This window comes from Cibotium barometz, chromosome 3 (genome assembly GCF_041138505.1).
Source record: "Cibotium barometz isolate CiBa-2024 chromosome 3, ASM4113850v1, whole genome shotgun sequence".
NCBI lineage: Eukaryota > Viridiplantae > Streptophyta > Polypodiopsida > Cyatheales > Cibotiaceae > Cibotium > Cibotium barometz.
The window spans coordinates 58,297,923-58,316,870 of NC_141048.1; the positions used below are offsets into that span (position 1 = coordinate 58,297,923).

Genomic DNA, 18,948 nt, shown 5'->3' on the forward strand with positions numbered 1-18,948 from the left:
AACCCTTATCCTACTGATATCCAAGGTGCGCCTCTCATCGGCGATCACCCAATCCCTTCATCCTTAACATATGGTACTGACAAGCCCGGCCCATGACTCAGAATATTTAAATTAATGATGTAAAACATAGTATGTGTCCGTCATGGGTTAACACTTAGCTTTGTGGTTTTGTTGAGAAGGGACATGAGTCTAAAATATGAAAGTTCAAAAAAAATTATATAGCCTTAGGTAGGCTCCCAAAGCATGGTATAAAAAGATAAACACATGCTTGGTTACAAATGGTTTTTACAATAGTCCAACTAAGAGTAGCTTCTATGTAAAGATGAGTAAATATTGTTTTTTATTATCATTTTATACATTGATGACATGCTTCTCCAGAGGCCCTAATGAGGAGAAGATTTCAGCCTTCAAGTTTGAATTACAGGCATCATTTGAGATGATAGACTCTGGTTTCGTTGCATTATTATTTGGGATTATAGTTTATGCAATATGATGATGGTATTTGATGTTGTAGTAAAGTACATACAGAGGCTGCTTACAAGGTTTGGATCTTGAAGGCTATAAGCATATTGCTACCAGTAGAGATAGGTGCTAGGCTTAGTCTCTCCAAGATACAGGTGAATCATTGGATATATCACTTTATCAGTACTCTTCGTCTATTCTCTATGCTAAGGGGGGTGATATTAAGTTGCAATCTTTTAGTACTACTCTTCGTCTACTCATGAAGGGTAATCCAAACTTGTATACCTTTGATGAGTTGGTGATTCTCTTATTTTGCAGGAGGAGCAGTCTCGTTCTAACATGACTACTATGCTTTCTGCTGATCAGGCATTTGGTGCTTTTGATTGAAACAAAGGTAAATCTAGGCTGCATCTAGTGGTAAGCCTAAGGGAAAACCACATGCCCATTCAGATTCTACCTCATCTAAAAGAGGGTGAAACCAAGAAAAAGAAGAGATGCAACTATTGCAGAAAACCTGGCCATCTCATTGAGGAATGTAGGAATCACATTGAGAGTGAAAAGAAAAAGAAGCAGCAAGGTTTGGCTGCTACTGTGAGGACACTAAAGAAGAGGCTAAATTTTCTCATGAGGGCTATGCATTAAAATCAGCAAAATTAGCAGAGCTCAACTTGCCCCAAATTGATCCTGAAATGCCTCAAATTGATCAGGATTCCTTGGGTGATGCATTGGCAGAGGAAGATGTAGATACTAGGAAGTTAAAAACTGCTCCTAGATGGCTGGTTGAGACTTTGCGTGAGAGAAAACAGTCTACATTTATGCCAAGTCGTACACGTGCTGCTTCTCGCCATGCATCTTCACATTATGTGGATATAGCTCTTGTTGCCACCGCTTGTAATGAGGAACCCATTTCTCATGTTGATGCATTGGAGGATGATAATTGGGTGGCAGCCATGCGTTTGGAGTTGGACTCCATTGACAAAAATGATACTTGGGAGTTATGTGACTTGCCTCTCGTGTGGCAAGCATTCTATTGGCACAAAATGGGTTTTCAAGCTAAAGCGTAAGCCTGATGGTTCAGTTGATCGCCGTAAGGCTCGCTTGGTCGCCAAAGGGTATGCCCAACGTGAGGGCATTGACTATGAGGAGACCTTTGCTCCCACTTCACGTATGACTACCATACATATACTGTTATTGCATTGGCTGCACACAAACAATGGCATGTACATTTGTTGGATGTCAAAACTGCCTTTTTGAATGGCGATTTGCAAGAGGAAGTTTATGTATCTCAACCTCCTGGCTTTGTTCAAAAAGGTGCAGAAAGTAAAGTATGTCATTTACATAAAGCACTATATGGTCTTAAACATGCTCCTTGTGCTTAGTACCACAAAATCCATGCGTACTTGTTGATGCCAAATGGTTTCAGAATAGTTCAGCTGCTGAGAGTACACTTTATGTTCACCACATTGGGAACAATGTTCTCATCCTTATTCTTTATGTGGATGACATGCTCGTCATCACTAGCCCTGAAGAGGGTGATATTTCAGCTTTTAAAGCTGATTTGCATCATGCATTTGATGTCACAAACATGGGGCATTTACATTACTATTTGGGCATACAGTTTATACCTTTTGAGGGGGGTCTTATGTTATCTCATTGCAAATATGTTGAGCAGCTCCTTGAGCATTTTCACATGACAGATTGTAAACCTATTTCTACTCCTATGAAACCACGTCTAAAACTGTTACCTGAGCATGCTGGTGAGCCTTTTGATGTTGCCACCTATTAGCATGCTGTGGGATGACTCATCTATTTATACTCTACTCGTTTGGACATATAGTATGTTGTTTCTCAGTTGAGCAGATTCATACATTGTCCGAGCACTATGCATTGACAAGCGTGTAAGCGTGTCTTTCGCTATCTTAAAGGCACCGCAAACTTTGTCTTGTTTATGGCAGTTCTTCTACACTATGCTTGCTTGCATTTACAGACAGTGATTGGGCAAGTTGCTATGACACGCGAGTGTCAACCAGCGGTAACTGTTTTCTTCTTGGTGACTTATGCACCTCATGGCTCAGGTAAGAAGCAGACTACAGTGGTCACTTCTAGCTCTGAAGCTAAATACAGGGCAGCCTTTGCAACTACTGTGGAATGTGTTTGGCTACGACGCCTTTTAGACGATCTTGGTGTTGGTGGACAGCAGTCCCCTACCACCATTTACACTGATAGTCAAAGTGCTTTGGCAGTTGCACGAAACCCAGTATTTCATGCCTGCACAAAGTATTTGAGGTTCACTATCATTATGTTAGGGAAAGGCTCCATGGAGGAGAGATTGACTTAGCTTATGTGTCTACACATGCCAATATAGCAGATGGGTTTACAAAGCCTCTTTCAAGGGAAAAGTTTGAATCTTTCCACAAAGCTTTAAGCTTACAGCCTCTACCAGGGTAATCTGCTACATCATGTCTTCGTTTTCACACCATTCACTTGAGGGGGGTTTGTTGGTCATGCCCACTCCAGGCTAGTTCAGGTGTGAACACAGCTTACTTATGAGCACTTTTTTCATGTGGCTGGACACAGGTTTTTTCCCCGTGTGAACACACTTATGTGTGTTGGGCACTTTGCCCTAGGCTATATTTTGTACTCATTGTACTTTTGTACTATCATTAGATATCATTAGAGTACTTTTCCACAAGCTAGCTTTCTCACACGTGTGTTGTTCAAGGTCACTGTGTGTGTGTGTGTGTGTGTGTGTGTGTGGTGGTGTATAGGAAAGCTCTCCCCAACCCCAACAATATTCATGCTCACTTAGCTCATACTCACTTAGCTCATACTCACTTAGAGGTGGGCTTGGACTTGCCAATGGTAGGGGATGTGTGCACTGATTTCCCTAGGAGGAGGCCATGTCTTTGATAGGGGTCGAAATGAAGTCGTCACCTATCACATCAAAGAAAATATTATGGTGACTATGATGCATGGAAGTCCAAATTTTTCATCTCCCATTGAGTCCTTCACTGTAATGCAAAATCTTGTCTAATTGGTTCTAGAGGTAGAGGCCCCATAGGACTGGCTCTTTTTGTGGCCTCTTAAGAATGGTTATGGTTTTGGTCAAGGCCTTTGGCAAGCACTAAGGTTATTGCATTGGTTTTATGATTGGCTCTGGGATGGGGTCAGGGATTAGCTCAGGTAAGGTCAGTGGTTTGTACTCGACCACTTGCTCAAGTACTAACTCTAGTACAGCTTACGCGAGATTGTGGTACTCTTTGAGTTTCTTTAGAAGGTTTACATAGTCAATGGGTTTCTTTTCTTTGGGAAGATCTCATTTGAATGGGAGATCGCTTGTTCTCTTAGTGTGGAAGGTAGCTTTGGAGTTATTATTCTAACCACTTTCAATGGTCACGACATTGTTGCCCTTGGCACTTGATCGTGTGTTTCATTTCCATGTGCTCTTCAAGATCTTCTTCTTCTAGACCTCTAGTTCTAGTTCAATAGCCTTTTTAGGGGGGTTGTTAGTAGCCTTTAGGGCTTGTGCCTATGGCTCTTGGGGTACTGGCTTCAAGGTACAAGCTTGAGCTTTCCACTTCTCTATTGGCTTGGTGTCTTAGTGGGTGTTTCCTTGGCAACTGTCCTTAACTTGGTATGGAGCATTGTGATAATTGTACATGAATAAGTCCACCTTGTACACTTAACAAGTTAAGGCTCATTGAAGTGGCATGCTCTTGCCATTAGGGGATTGTTACTCTGTTGGGAAAATCCTTGAAAGCATGTTGAATCCACACTTGTAACATGTCTTCGTATGGAATGACATTGGGGTTTGGTATTGGATTCAAGAATGGATTTAGGGCACTAGATGCAATTCTATGAGGACACTCGGTAACACAGGTTAGGCCCTTGCAATGGAAACATTGAAGAGGTGGTTTGTGTGCCATATATTCTTGAGGTCTCTTGTTCATTGTTGTGCTATGGCTTCAAAAAGAGAGGTATAGTCTATGGGAGAGGTTGCTCTAGATATCCATATATATTCTAGAGGTCTCTCACTCATTGTTGTACTATGGCTTCAAACAAAGAGGTATAATCTATGGTAGAGGTTTCTCTAGATATCCATATGAATCATATTCCTCATATGACTCATAGCTCTCATGTTCTTGACTATTAGAGTCTACAGGTTATCAAGTATTGTTTACACTAGTACAATTCTAGGAGGAACTAACTAGAGTGGTAATAATGGAGGTGGATATGGCATTGGTGGCGGTAGTATATACATACCTCTTGGTAAGGGGTTTTGATATATAGGCCTTGGATTATGTGTTGGGATTGAGAAGTATTTGGTATGGGTGGTAGGGCTAATGATTGCTTTGGCGTCACACTTATGGTGCCAGGATTCCCTGGTATCAATAATGGGTGGTAGGAGTAGTGATTGCTTTGGTGCCGTAGGTTATGGTGCTAGGATTTCCTCGTATCAACAATGGGTTGTATCATGGTTCCCCATGCTTGTATGATTTCGATGGAAAATTATGCACCAAACCATATCCCTTCATGGGAGATGTGGGTGTCCTACTTAAGGTTCTGCTGGGACAGGCCTTGAGGTTTGCCCTTAGGGGGTTAGCCTTGCCACTGCTGGTCTATGCTTGTGTCCTTAACTAAGAGTCTAGTTGAGTCTAGTTAGTGCTGGCTGGGCACCCTTGGCCAACAAAGAGGCTTTGGATGATGTGTCTCCTATGTCTTGGTTTGGGTGGACGGCTTCTACGTCCTTGTCTTGTAGATTATCTACTAGGTCTATTGCCTCGCTCCTGTAACACTCATCGAAGATGTAGTTCCTAGAACTGTAGAGATGGTCGTGAAGCCTAAAGAGCCTTTAAGACGACCAATCATAAATTGATCTCGATAAGCAATAAGTAATCCAATCTTTTGTGAGGCTTGCACATCCTATGTGGAGATACATGGTTCTAGAAATATAGTCTCACATTGTTTCACCCCACCCTACTATTTGAGGTTATATATCTATATAATGGGGCTCTATTTGGCTCTATTTGGCAAGAATCCCACAATGAATATGTATCTCCATTCCTCATAGCTAGCCTATTCAAGTGGATTTCGTGACCTAAACCACTAGCCTACTTTGCCTTTAAGGCAAAGTCCAAATGTGCAGATCTTGGTGGGATCATCAATCCGTCCCATGGCCTCATAAATTTGATCAAACTTCTCTAGGTACTGAATAGGATCTCCATCAATTTTTTTCATTATCCTTGATATGTGGATTGGCTTGGTTTTGCTCAACTCTGAGCCTCTAGGTGTTGTGTTAGGGCATTATATTTCCATCTATTGATAGGGTAAGAGTCGGATTTTTTTGGTGATTTAGAAGTGAAATCCTGTTATGGCTCACCCAAACCCCCGTCAAAACACATCCAACAAGAAGATTACCTGGTGAACTGCAACTATCATAGGGATCTTTTCGATGGTCGAGGTCATAACCCTTGAGGTCTGCAAGCTCCACAACTCCTTAAGAAGCAATTCCATTGCGCCTCTCACGAGCGTTGTCACACCGTCGCATTGCACTACTGCGTGTACTCGTCCCTCCTCTCACCTCAGTTCACTCGCACACACTCACTAGCATAGATTAGAGAGAGATTAGCAAGATGATTAGCAAGAGCAAGACCCTATTGCAGAGTCAAAGAGTTTTTTGTTATCAACGGGGTGGTAGCTATCCTTTTGCAATGTTGTGAAGCCATGTGCTACTTATAGCCAAATAGTAAAGCTTCATCATGAAGCTCTCTGCTACTCATCATAGCACTTATGCCCAAGCTAAGAGCTCCTCTAAAGATAAGCACCTCCAAGAAAGCATCACTTGACCATGGCTTGTTCTCAATTAACATATTTGGCAGTGAATCTAATCATGGCATACCTAAATCAGGGAATACACTAGAGAAGTTTGCCACGTGAATCTCCCTAAGCTCTACTCGTACCACTCTTTTGTAAGCTTCATTGAGCCCCAATCCAAGCACTTGGTTCAAGCTTTGATATTCACAAACAACTAGGGAAAGTTTCTAGTGATGCATTACAAATAAGGTTAGAAGAATAATTCAATACTACAAAACTTGTGTATTATTAAGTCCTCATATAGCACAAAGCTTGATTAAAATCACAACTAAAAGGTGGAAAGGACATAGGGATGGGTACGTGATACAAATGTTACCAATAGCTTCCGAAGTACCTAACAAATTTCTCAACAATAATAGTGGTGGTTTTACACACATTACTTGACAAGCCCTATGAACACAAATGGGATGCTTCTCCATTGAAGAGATAATTGCAAGAAATGACTTCCAAGCCAACTAGATTTCTCTTGGTAGACTTCATGTTTTTCACACATATTGCTTACCAACAAAGCAATGTGAGATGTCACTCAAAATTTTGTATCGGAGATAAGGTGCATTAATTTCAATTTAGAAGAAAGCACCTTTCTTATAGGTGCAATGTCCAATGTTATTGTGCTAGCCTTGGTGAACAACACCAATAGTTTGATGATGTGAATCAATAGAAAAATAAGCCAACAATCACTTATATACCAAAAGATGAAGCTAGCAATGATAAGGCAAAAAAGCATGAGGACATTAAAGTTCCACATTAACTCAAGACCTTTATTAGATGTAAAGTTCCACATTAACTCAAGACCTTTATTAGATGTATCATAAAAAAGCACGAATCTTTTTTATTAGATGTATCATAAAAACGTATGAATCTTTCATTTCAACTTTTGCATAGATCAAGAATAATTTAGAGGTATTCATCTTTTTTAATCAACTCAATTATATTACACTCTAAGTTTCACATTTAAATTGAAATGAGATTGATTGCCTTAACTGTTCATGCTTTTTTCTTATCATGTTAATGTTCCTAATTGCAAGGAGAAGGCTTGATATGTCACTTTGAAATGAAGTAGTTTCTTTGGAAAACAGAGAAAGCACTTTGGTGTTCAATAGCATTTTTTTTTGCCAATTGTAGGTTTGTGTTTATGTTTTCCATATACTGTATTGCAAAAGTCTATGAGATTAAAATTGTTTTAGCTTGTACTAATACAAATGTTGACCCCTATGACATTGTCTGAGCTGTTCATACTTTTTTCTTATCATGAAGGTAGCAGTTTTTTTGTAAAACAGAAAAAGCACTTTTTTCTTATCATGAAGGTAGCAGTTTTTTTGTAAAACAGAAAAAGCACTTTGGTGTTCAAAAGCTATAGCTTTTTTGCCAATTGTAGGTTTGTGTTTTCCATATACTTTATTGCAAAAGCCTATGAGATTAAGACTTTAAACTTGTACTCCTTTAGAGTACCAATACAAATCTTAAACCCTATGATATCAATGGGATGAGTTAACCCACTATGTTGTGAAATATGTGACGATTTTGGGCTCTTTTACAGACTTCATTTTTCTTTGAAGTTTAATCATTCTTTTTAAATAAATTGTATACATATCAAGCCTGGGTTAAACTTCACCATGCCTGTTTGAACTTCACATAATTTTTACCATTGAGATAGTTCAGGGCAGAGATGGTATTAAAAGGTTGAGTTATCCTTAACCCCTAAAACTCAAGCTGTTTGATATTGATCAATTTTGAGCCTTGAGCTAGAGGGAGGTAGGGTGTTGCAGGAAGGGCTTTATGTTCTTATCAAGGCACAAATATATTTAAACACAGAACCTCACCTTGTGAGGTCTTGAGAATGATGGAGCTGGCTGTTGCTCAACATACAAGAGTAGTCTGTTGGGGGTGCCACAATGTCACAAAGGTCCAACACCTCAACCTGTGGTACCACTCTTCTGAAAAGGGGATAATTCGCACAGGAAAACGGAGAAGGTGAATTTTTGCTACAAGCTCATCAGACAATCAAAATGGCCTCCTTCCTTTGTAGGAAAACCGCGCCTTCACAAAAAGTGCAGAAACCCAGATTCGGATGCAAAAATCCTTTCTGATCAATGCAGGACCAGTTACCACAAGCCATGTGACCATTATATATGCGTGTATTGAATTTGACTTATGATTTTTAAAGTTCAGGGATGCTTGCTCCATGTAGCATCATATCATCTCCTTTGGAAGTTGAGATTCTTGATGCAAAAGGCAAAAACAAATGCAAAGAGAACCACAAACACCACATGCATGACAGCCACCACGCCCAGAAAGTTTCGATGAAAACCAAAGTACTCTGTAATGTATTCACTCACAACCCTTGGACCCTGACCCGGGACCACCACCTTGGCATCATCCAGGTCACCTAGCTGGGAGGAGATGAGCCCATATAGTGTCCATGCAACTGGTGTAGCCCAGTAATACCATCTCCACCAAATTGGTATTGCCTGGCAAAACATAATGAGCAGCAATATTCTCCTTAATGTTACCAGCACTCATTAAGTATAACAATGAAATGTAACTCATACAAATGATCCCTCAAACTTGAAACGAGCACATCATGAGCCTTTCAACAGCAATTTCCTGATCATGCATATAGGAGCCTTTGGTTCTTTACCGTGCGGGGGATGAGGAAGCCTGAGAAGAGATTCCAGAGACCATAGCAGCCTGAGGCGACAATAGCAGCAAAGTGATGACTGGGAGTGACAGCAACGCACATCATGCCGTAGTATGTGAAGTAGAGGAAGCTGAGGAACATGAAGAAGATGAACCAGAAGAACTTGGCTGCTGTCCACTCAAAACTCAACATGGAGTACACAATAAATGTATACAAGAGTGTCTGAACTAGAACATAAGGTATCTCAATGGCAGCCTGCTTAGCCCAAACATTGTGGTCAGTATATTAATTGTAGCTGCTACTTACAGGTCACAAATAGAGCAAAGGATGGATTAAGTGATATGAACTACCGATGCCATACCTGTGCTAAAGCATAAGGCATTGCTGAGTACATCCCAGCCGCCCTCTCACGGTAAAAAACTGTTCTTTCAACTCCAACCACAGGCTGAACTGAAGATGAATTGCTTACTCCAATGAACAATGTCGCCGCATACATTCCCCCCATTATGTTAAACAGGTCCTGCAATGTTCCCCTGTACATTGTTTGCCATGATATCTCTCATTAACCTCTGAGGGGCCTTAGCATTAACCACAACCAACTTGAAATCGTGCAGCAATAAAAGGAGCTCAAATCTTACGTCTTTGACCCGAGATTCCAATAGATAGACCCGAACAAAAGTGCGCTAACTGTGGTGAAGAAGAACCTCACAACATTATAGTAAGGATTGCGCCAGTATGACTTTTGTTGCTTCCATAGGCATGCTAAGCATTGCATCATGAAGCTTTGAGCATATGTTGTTGGAAAGCGAAGCTCCTCAGTGCCTGCTGATGGAGTGCTCAACTCCTTGATAAGTGCTTTGTTCCGCCTGACATGCGAGGTGCCCATGACTTCAATACGCAATTGAACCCAAAATTTCTCTAACTGCAGATGCTAAAAGCCCTATTTCTTTTACCAAGAGTTTCACAGTTTCACAAGTGCAAAAGTTGAATATTAGAGCCCCATTACCTCTGTTACAAATAGAACCCAAATAGCTAAAATTCTCCTGGTGTAAAGGTTGGACATAAGCATACACAGAGAGCCGGAAACAACATTTTTATTAGTGGAGTAGCCTAGTGTTGCACCCCTCAAGTCCTGAACATGTTCTGAGTGTGAAAACACCATTCCTTCCCAACAGCGTAGGCTACCTATCTGGTGGTGACCGCCACAACTTGAGTAGCCTAGTGTTGCACCCCTCAAGTCCTGAACATGTTCTGAGTGTGAAAACACCATTCCTTCCCAACAACGTAGGCTACCTATCTGGTGGTGACCGCCACAACTTGAGCCCAAAAACCTCAAGTTTTAAGAGTGCAGATTAGAACCCCATTACCTCCTATACATGAGCTATACATACTGAGATTACAAAATTTCCAATGTGCAGCCTGAAGCTCAGAACTCAAATTTTCCAAGTAAGATGTTGAAATTTTGAGCCTCACCACATTCAACAAAGATAGCCCAAGACTTCAGAGTTATGAGTTGCAGAAGTTGGATTTACATTACACATGCACAACTTGAGCCTAAAAATTTGAAATCCATGAGTGATGTGAAGTTAGGGGGGGCCAAGTGTCTACACAGGTTGGACATACAATTCCCATCACCATCAACGCAGATAAATCTCAAAAGACTAAACGTTCTTAATGCAGAGGTTGAGGCCTTACTCGTACAGAGAAGAGCTCTGAAAAATGTGTGCAAGATCAACACCTAGCCGTGCCTCGACTGTCTGGGAGCTTATCTCCAACATCCATGTGGCAGGGTTGTATCCATCCTTAATTTTTGGTACACCAGGAATGTTCTGGAAAGATAAGCCCCAGAAAGCAACTGGAATTAGCTGGTACAATCAAATTCTAACAGTCTTATCTTTCAAATTGGCACTTCCAAGCATACCTCAAAGTAATGAACAAGCTTGTGAGAGTGGTGTCCAAGAGGACCACTATAAATGACTTGACCTCCCCTTTTCATGAGAATTAGCTGAAAAAAACAACTATTAGGCAACATTCACTTAGCCATCTCACATTATGAAATGAGACTCTAGTCCATGTGTCCTGTGATTACCTCATCAAATGCTTCAAAAATATCAATGCTGGGTTGATGAATAGTGCAAACTACTGTCCGTCCTGTGTCCACAGTATTACGAACTGTTCGCATCACAATGGCTGCCGCTCTTGCATCCAACCCAGAAGTGGGTTCATCCATGAAGATGATGGATGGATTGGCAACAAGCTCAACAGCAATAGTCAACCTCTTCCTTTGCTCAGTTGATAAACCATTCAAACCAGGAAGGCCAACAAGAGCATCTTTGATGGATGACAGTTCAACAAGGTCCATCACCTCATCCACAAACATCTGAACGAATTATGTGCAGCAAGTTAAAAAATTACTTCCATTTTCCTCTAGCATTTCAGATGACATAGGCATACAATGCAGCCAGAGAGTGCCTTACCATCCTTGTTTGACTGCCAACCTCCTGAGGTAACCGAAGCCAAGCTGAGTAGATGAGTGACTCTCGGACAGTGACATTTGGTGAGTGAATATCATTTTGTTCACAGTAACCTGAAATCCGAGCAAAACTGTCCTGCTTTTTTGGGTAGCCAGATATGCTTATATTACCCTCAATATAGCCACCAGTTTTCCTCCCAGCCAACACATCCATGAGAGTAGTCTTTCCCGCACCACTGATACCAACCAAAGCCGTAAGAACACCAGGCCTGAAAGCCCCACTTACATCCTGCAGAAGTTGTAGCCTATCCTCATTAACTCCGTGTTGCTTCATCTCCTGGAGCACCAACAAGAGCTCCAAGGTTATTCAGGATCATGGACAGTTCTGAAGCAAATGTGATGCAAGTTTTCCTTCAACTTACAGCAGGCATGTCAACATAATAATTTATGTTGTCAAAGGCAATTGATAGTGGTTGGAATGGCAGTATCATTCCTGTCTTTGGAGCCACACCAGCTGCTTCGATTGCAACATCAAGCTGTTCAGAACCAGCATCAGAAGAGATGCTTGATAATCTAACCTGGATGTCAGTGCTAGATCGCCTGGCTTGAAGATCAATGCCTGTTCCAAAGTTCCAAACCACTAAACACTAAGCTCTACCAGCACAGAAGACAAATAATTCGATATCAGAGGGGCCTTCAAAGTGTACCATCTCTGGTGGACTCTCTTAAGCGGTCTGAGGAATGCCGCCTTTTTGTATTAAACCTAAGTTCTCCGGTCCGATTAGCATGCTTTTCTTCCAATGCGTCCTCAGAAAGTAATGCTTGGGGCTTGCCAATTGCTGCAACACATGCAGATGCCATTTACTAACCTCCATGGTTCGCCACCTAGTCTGATATGTATGATTGAAAATGTAACACTATTATCTTAGTCAGAAATGTCAGGAAATCTTACGGTTAAGGTATGCCAAAGCTATTGTAAACAGCACATAGAAAAGCACTATGAATCCACAAAGTGCACCAATGCCAATCCAGTACCAATCTGAGACTGCAAACATTCCTCTTGACTTCAAGATAGCTTTCCCGACCGTGTTTGCATTGATGCTAGGATCAGGATTCGGCTGTAGACAGGCAATCCAATCAGATAGAAATCACAAATAGCCTTAACCACATCTTACTTGGCCCCAAAAAATGAAACACATGGATAACATTTACTATTGCACTATTCCTGCTGGTGGCCTCAATCCTATGAACATATTACAAATCTTTCAAAGTATGATTCAAATTTACTCATGTACTCACATCATCCCAACGAGGTGCCATAAACTCATTGATAGCTATGGCATTTTGTCCATACATCAATGGTGAGATCCAGTATCCCCAGACCCACCAAACTGGGATGTTATCTGCAAAGGTGCACCAAAGGACTAAAACATAATTAGTGCACTGACTTCTTAAGTACCTTGGTGAGAAATATGGTGCATGGGTTGGCCGAATAACACACCTTTTGAAACAACAAATCCGCCACATGCAAATACCACCACCAATACAAAAGTACCAAAAGTATTTGAGACTACCATGTTCCTGCCCACTGCAGCAATGGTACGAAAGAGTCCCAATGACATCTGATGGATGAGGAAGAGTACAAAGAATTGCCGAAAAAACCTGTAATTGTAGGAAGAGCAAACATCATTAGAAATCTTAAATCAAAAGGCTCAACCTTGAGAGAGAGAGAGAGAGAGAGAGAGAGAGAGAGAGAGAGTTTTCAGGGATAACCGATTCAAGGAGTAGAGAGAGCACCTTACAGCTTCAGGTGCAAAGCCAACAACATAATATGTTAAGACCACCCAAATGCCTGACTCCAGAAGTGACAATGGTACTCGCATCACCAAGGTTGGCAAAGAATATGCCCAAGCTGGGTACATAAGCATATCTCTTTGTTTGTAATAGACAGGAAGCCGAAATACGGTCATGGAGATCTCCGCGAAACCATTGAACATGACATTTACAAGGGCAAAAAACAGTGCACCCAAATAGAGACTGCCATCTCCGATGGTGTCATGGTGGAGAGTGGTTCTCAGAAAGACAGTCATTGTGATCATTGCAACCAGAGAGATCTGCGGTTCAGATCATTTAGAAGGAGCATTTAGAAAATACATGTGTGTCAGGCTCTAAAGGCAAGCCAACCACTTGGCATACAAAACTGGCAATTCAGAATTGGGTGGACAAGATTACCTGTACAGTCTTGAAGATGTAAACGAATGAATTCCGTTTCATAAGCAGCCATTCTCTTGCAAAGCAGGCAATCAATAGTCCCCATTGACTGAGGCCATACTTTTGAGTTGCCAGAGATGCAGGATGACTCTTTGATTTGTCATATGGCACCGAAAGATTTTCTGCAGCTTGCTGGCCCACATGAAAGGTATTGAAGGATTTTGCAAAGTCGGTCACTGGTATGTAGCGATAAGGTTGGCTTTTATCTGCCCAATATTGCTCTTGATCTTTCCTTGAGGTAACCTATTCAAAGGGAAACAAGCTTTAGAGTAACCAACCAAGCAAGCAAGCAAGCAAAAATATAAAGCATCACCATCACCATACTCAGAATCATTGTGGACACCTTTCGATGTAGTAGATGGTCTGGCTTTCCTCCATAAATAATTTCACTTAAAAATTTTAAATCTTTCAAGCCTTGAGTTTCCTTACCTCTAGGAGATAATCAGCCACACTTTTCCTCTCTGGACATTTGAATCCCATATGCTCAAAGAAATCCACCACCAGATCTCGAGGCCCTTGATAAACAATCTGACCTTCAGAGAGCAGGATGATATCATCAAAGAGTTCAAATGTTTCTGGAGCAGGCTGAAGCAAGGAGACGAGCATTGTCCCATCCATCACATGGACACTCTGCCGTAAGCACTTCACAATTTGGAAGGTGGTAGAGCTGTCAAGCCCAGTAGAGATTTCATCCATGAAAAGAGCTTTGGCAGGACCCACTAACATCTCACCTGCAGAGATAATCATCATATCAACATCGCTCAGAAACCAACAAAGATACTTCTTGGAATGGTTAACAACAGGTAAATGTTTACCCAACTCTTACCGGTAGTCACTCGTTTTTTCTGACCTCCAGAGACTCCTCTTCGCATCTCATCCCCGACTAAGGTGTCCGCACAGATATCCAGTCCTAGGATCTGTAGAAGTTTCACACAACGTGCAAAAAAAAGGCTAACTAAAATCCCCCACCTCACCATTAAAAAAAAATTAACAAAAAAGTGGGGGCTTTTGAAACCACAAATATAAGCCAACCCTACCTTCAGTATATAATCTGTCACAAGGCTTGTCTCTGCACCTTCTACTGCTATTGCCTGGAAAGAAAGAGAGAAAATTTATAGACTACAAACTCAGTAACATTTATAGACTACAAACTCAGTAACATTCAAATAATGATGAGAAAGGGAATGGACAAGCTCTGTCCATTCTCATGAGTGGGGAAGCAGCGAGCAAAAATCTGAGGCAGGAATGGAGAGAGTCCACTCCCTCTCATCATGGGCAGCCGGACGGAGGTGCTTGACAATTGGTTGAGTGGCATGTCAGCAAACATCAGAATTTCCAGGCATTGACGAATGTTAAGTTCACAAATCAGTAGTCGTCAGATTGCTTTCTGGCTGGCTAACATGCCAGAATCATGCAGGCATTCTGATGGTTAGTTGAAGCTCTGTCAACAGCCTCAATTTTCGATCCTCTGACTGGCGACCATGACAGTAACGGAAGGAGTACTTAAGTTCTGATTTAGCTTACTTTCATGAACATGTCTATATCAGGATCTGGTTTTATGCCAGCCTCCCTCTCCCTTCGCAACAGCTCCATCAGCATTTCTGTGCAACAGCATGCAGGATATATGCTTAGAAGTGAAGGCATGCCTTCACTTATATATGGTGAAGTACATAAGACTGGGATTTATTTGAATTAATAAGGTCCTTACACACCGTATCTTGAACCAACTCCCTGACATCTACCGCAAAAATCCAGAGTCTCTCGAACAGTCATTTCCCCGATCTGCAAATCATGTTGGCTAATGTATGCTGCTGTTCTCTGGGGTACAAAATCAGTTAACTCATGTCCATTGTAGGTGACATGGCCTGAAATCTTCAGAAACCAAAAACACAAATACCGACTGAATGAGAGTTGACTCAACATGCACAAGGCTCAAGCTGCATCATCTGAGATGTTTTTCTAGATTCTTAACAAAATTTCAGTATAACATGAAAATTTTTGGTGTCCTCACTCTCAAATCAGAATCAAGTTTTCCAGCAAGTGCCAAGAGCAAAGTACTCTTCCCAGATCCAGGAGGTCCAAGAAGCAAAGTCATACTGCAAGAATATGAAGATATGATATTTTTTGGAAGCAAGCAAGGCATCCAAAACATATATGTAGCAAGCAAGACATAAAGCCAAATTTCAACACGCGAAGGGTAGACACAAACCGCGATGGCTTGATGCTGCCACTAACATCATGGAGTATAGTGAGGTTGTGTTTCCGAGTCGGAGCAAGATGCAGGTAGCTCAAACAACCCTGTTAGTTCACATAAAACTGTCTGTCATGCTTACAAAAGTATACAATTTTTCGCGATAGCCATGTCGATGAAAGTAAACCTTAACAAAGAAATGAAGTTTGAAAGTGAAGACCACCTGCATGAAATTGATAGTGAAGTTGACGAGTGTGGGGAGAGCTCTGCTGCCCACATAAACATCTGCACTGATGTTGAGGTGCTCGAATCTGACTTCAATTTTGGGCAAATCTATTCCAACCCTAAAATTCAAGGCATATGATTGTTGGCAAACTAAACGTATGAGGCAACATTGAAAATCAAGGTTTAAATGTAATGCTTTGATTATAACCGCGTGGCCGTCGTAGTTAACCTATTAAGGCATGATTATGAGCGATATCCTAATGCTGACATGATGCTTAACAAGGTGACTAGAGTGATACGGCGTGGGAAAGGGTGCTTATGACCTACTTGTCGATCCTGTCGCGTAGCTTGAGGAGGAGGCGCTCGTTGTCCTCTTCGGCGACGCGGAGGATCTTCTCGATCAGCTGCTGCTTGTCCGACAGGCCCAGCTTCGTCACGTCCACCTCCTCATATTGCACAGAGCCTCCGCTCTCCGCCACAACAACGCTCTTCAGAATGGCCCTCCGCAAACGGTCGTAGGTGGGCAGCTTCTCCAGCGCCGCCCACTTTAGTGCCTCTTCGTCGTCCTCTTCCCTTCGCAGCGTCGAAGACCGCGAAAAGACACTCTCCCCAGCATTGAACAGGCCGCTGCTAGTACTCCTCCGCCATATCTCGCCTGCAGGAGAAGGGGAAGCCATGGCTGCGCAAAAAGCTTGGAAGCGCTGCTCTCAGGGGGACATGAAGAAAGGAGAGTTGCTTCTCTGTTACGCACAGAACTCCAAGTTAAACGAAAGCAACGGCGGCGATGGTTGGACAACGACAATGGCGCAGTTGAGAGCAGTGCAACTGTGAACGATATCACGTTCATTTCATAGCCGCGCCACGTAGACTCCCCACTTCGCATGGCCGCCAAATTTAGCAAACCTTTTCACCAGCCTCTTGGACTGGAGTCTGGACCCTACCGGGATTAGCCGGTAACCTTCATACGATGTACCAACGCCGTAATACGGACTCCACTTGGCAAAATACAGTATTACTTTTTATTTTTATGCCGATTTTTTCAGATGTCCTTGTCCAGTTACTCTGCTTTCGAATATGACTTATACCAATATTCGAGAGTCTCGCCTATAATATATTGCCACGTAGCGCTATTTAAAAGGACAGGGGAAAATTTGCCACGCTGGCTTCGTCGTTGCGGGACCCGTCACCGTCACTCTCCATAGCTCATCTAGGTCGTCATCTACAATTTGATGACCTGGTTTTATTTGGCTTAGTAATTTAAATGAAAAAACAAAAAGAGTTTTTCTACCATCTGAGCTGGAAATTATTATTTTGCCACGTGTTACTCTATATGACTTGTATGATGCCTCTTAAAGAAGGGCAGTGGCTTAGGGCACCTCTTAGCATTTTTACGGATAGAATTATTAAAAAACGTTTGAAAGTTTTCATTGCCCTTATTTTAATTTAAATTCATTTATTATATACTTTAATATTTATTTTAATTGAAGTTCATTTAGTATATATTTTATATTTTGGGAATTAAAGCAGAGTAGATTGAGGAGTTGTCACTATAAGAAATGAAGAAAATTCATTTTTTTTTCTCCAGACTAATTTAGTTTCTGCTATGTGCCAGCGGCGCAGGCGCTGCACTTGTGGAAGGATTTTTGATCATGAAACATGATGTAGCTTAATTTTTTGAATTTAGAGTCATATCGATTCGAATCATACGATGTGAGAGATAAATAATAATAATTTATTTGGATATATGTTTTTTTGGCTTCCATTGAGCGGACTTGGGAGCTGTTCCCGCGCGGACATTTGGCGGTTGCACGCAAGGCCCAACGGCAGCACACACAGTGCAGCACCAGGCCCTTGGCATTGGGGGTTGTTTATGTGCGTATCATCACGCAACGAAGGAAACGGGTCCGCAGTGACGATTTCTTACTGACATCACCATCCTCCCCTCCCGTGCTTCCAAAAGATTCTCCCGCCACTCAGCAGCACCTTTTGAGTATCTTTTACACCCCCTCAGGACACGCGATACCTTTGACCCCCTTCTTTCTAGAAGCCCCCTCTTCTCACGACACGCAAGACCTTTGACCTAGAACCGCTTCCACGATTCCTTCGGGCTTCAAGTTAGAGGCTGTTCACACGGGTGAAGGAGTGAGGCCTCGCTTGTCTTTTTACATCGCCCACCTTGGATAATGACCATTGGTCCTCCAGTTACCCCCTTCCCGCCCAACGCAAATTGTCAAATACACCTCATGAGGTTACTTCCCTATCGTTTCCCATTCTTAAGCATGGATTATTATACGATAATCTTCGTATGTTTTTTACGGCTTTCCTACTGAACTCCAGGACGAGAACATTTCCTAATCTTCGTACCAATGAAAAAGTAAAGAATCTTCCTAAATAAACAAATCAGCGAGAAAGGATGCAGAGATTTTAGAAGTTGTGTAGATTTTGACATGTCATTTCTTGCTTTGGGTTATTTGGGGGGACGACTGTTCAAAATACCACTAAAGGACAATGACACTCCAATATCAGCCTCAAAATAGCTCCCCCTATGGTTGGTTAAATGTAACACCAAGCAATCTCCATTAAACTGCCTTTATTGAATGTTAAGCTTGGAAGCTAGGGTTAAATAGGAGAAAGCCAAGATTTCTTTTGAATTAAAAAAATAAGCTCTAAATTGCGTAACAACTTGCATGCCCCAAGCCATAAGTGGCCCAAACCTTAGAATTCCAAATGATTCGATTAGGAGCCATTACGTGAAGATTTAATACAATCTCTTTCATACCCTCCACGTGTAAAAGTTACAGCCTTTGCGGT

At 41.8% G+C, this 18,948-nt stretch overlaps 1 protein-coding gene across 1 annotated transcript; it reads right to left on the minus strand.

Annotated features, from left to right (window-relative positions):
- Positions 1 to 7,996: 7,996 nt before the first annotated feature.
- LOC147640310 (pleiotropic drug resistance protein TUR2-like) lies at positions 7,997 to 16,923 on the minus strand. Its single transcript, XM_086779048.1, has 24 exons — positions 16,465 to 16,923; positions 16,136 to 16,256; positions 15,931 to 16,019; positions 15,733 to 15,817; positions 15,434 to 15,593; positions 15,246 to 15,322; positions 14,759 to 14,812; positions 14,548 to 14,638; positions 14,151 to 14,452; positions 13,683 to 13,964; positions 13,248 to 13,564; positions 12,952 to 13,112; positions 12,750 to 12,853; positions 12,403 to 12,568; positions 12,158 to 12,289; positions 11,873 to 12,069; positions 11,455 to 11,787; positions 11,067 to 11,357; positions 10,899 to 10,982; positions 10,673 to 10,806; positions 9,616 to 9,843; positions 9,339 to 9,510; positions 8,978 to 9,232; positions 7,997 to 8,807 (listed from the first exon to the last, which is right to left on the minus strand). The coding sequence occupies exons 1-24, from the start codon at positions 16,812 to 16,814 to the stop codon at positions 8,535 to 8,537; spliced, it is 4,458 nt and encodes a 1,485-aa protein (XP_086635174.1). The 5' UTR covers positions 16,815 to 16,923; the 3' UTR covers positions 7,997 to 8,534.
- Between the last annotated feature and the right edge of the window lie 2,025 nt (positions 16,924 to 18,948).

Coding starts and splice junctions, on each gene's coding strand:
- LOC147640310 (XM_086779048.1), bottom strand. CDS start 16,814: ATGGCTTCCCCTTCTCCTGCAGGCGAGATATGGCGGAGGAGTACTAGC. Junction 15,818..15,930: donor GGCAGCATCAAGCCATCGCG/GTTTGTGTCTAC, acceptor ATATTCTTGCAG/TATGACTTTGCTTCTTGGAC. Junction 9,511..9,615: donor TGGAATCTCGGGTCAAAGAC/GTAAGATTTGAG, acceptor AACAATGTACAG/GGGAACATTGCAGGACCTGT.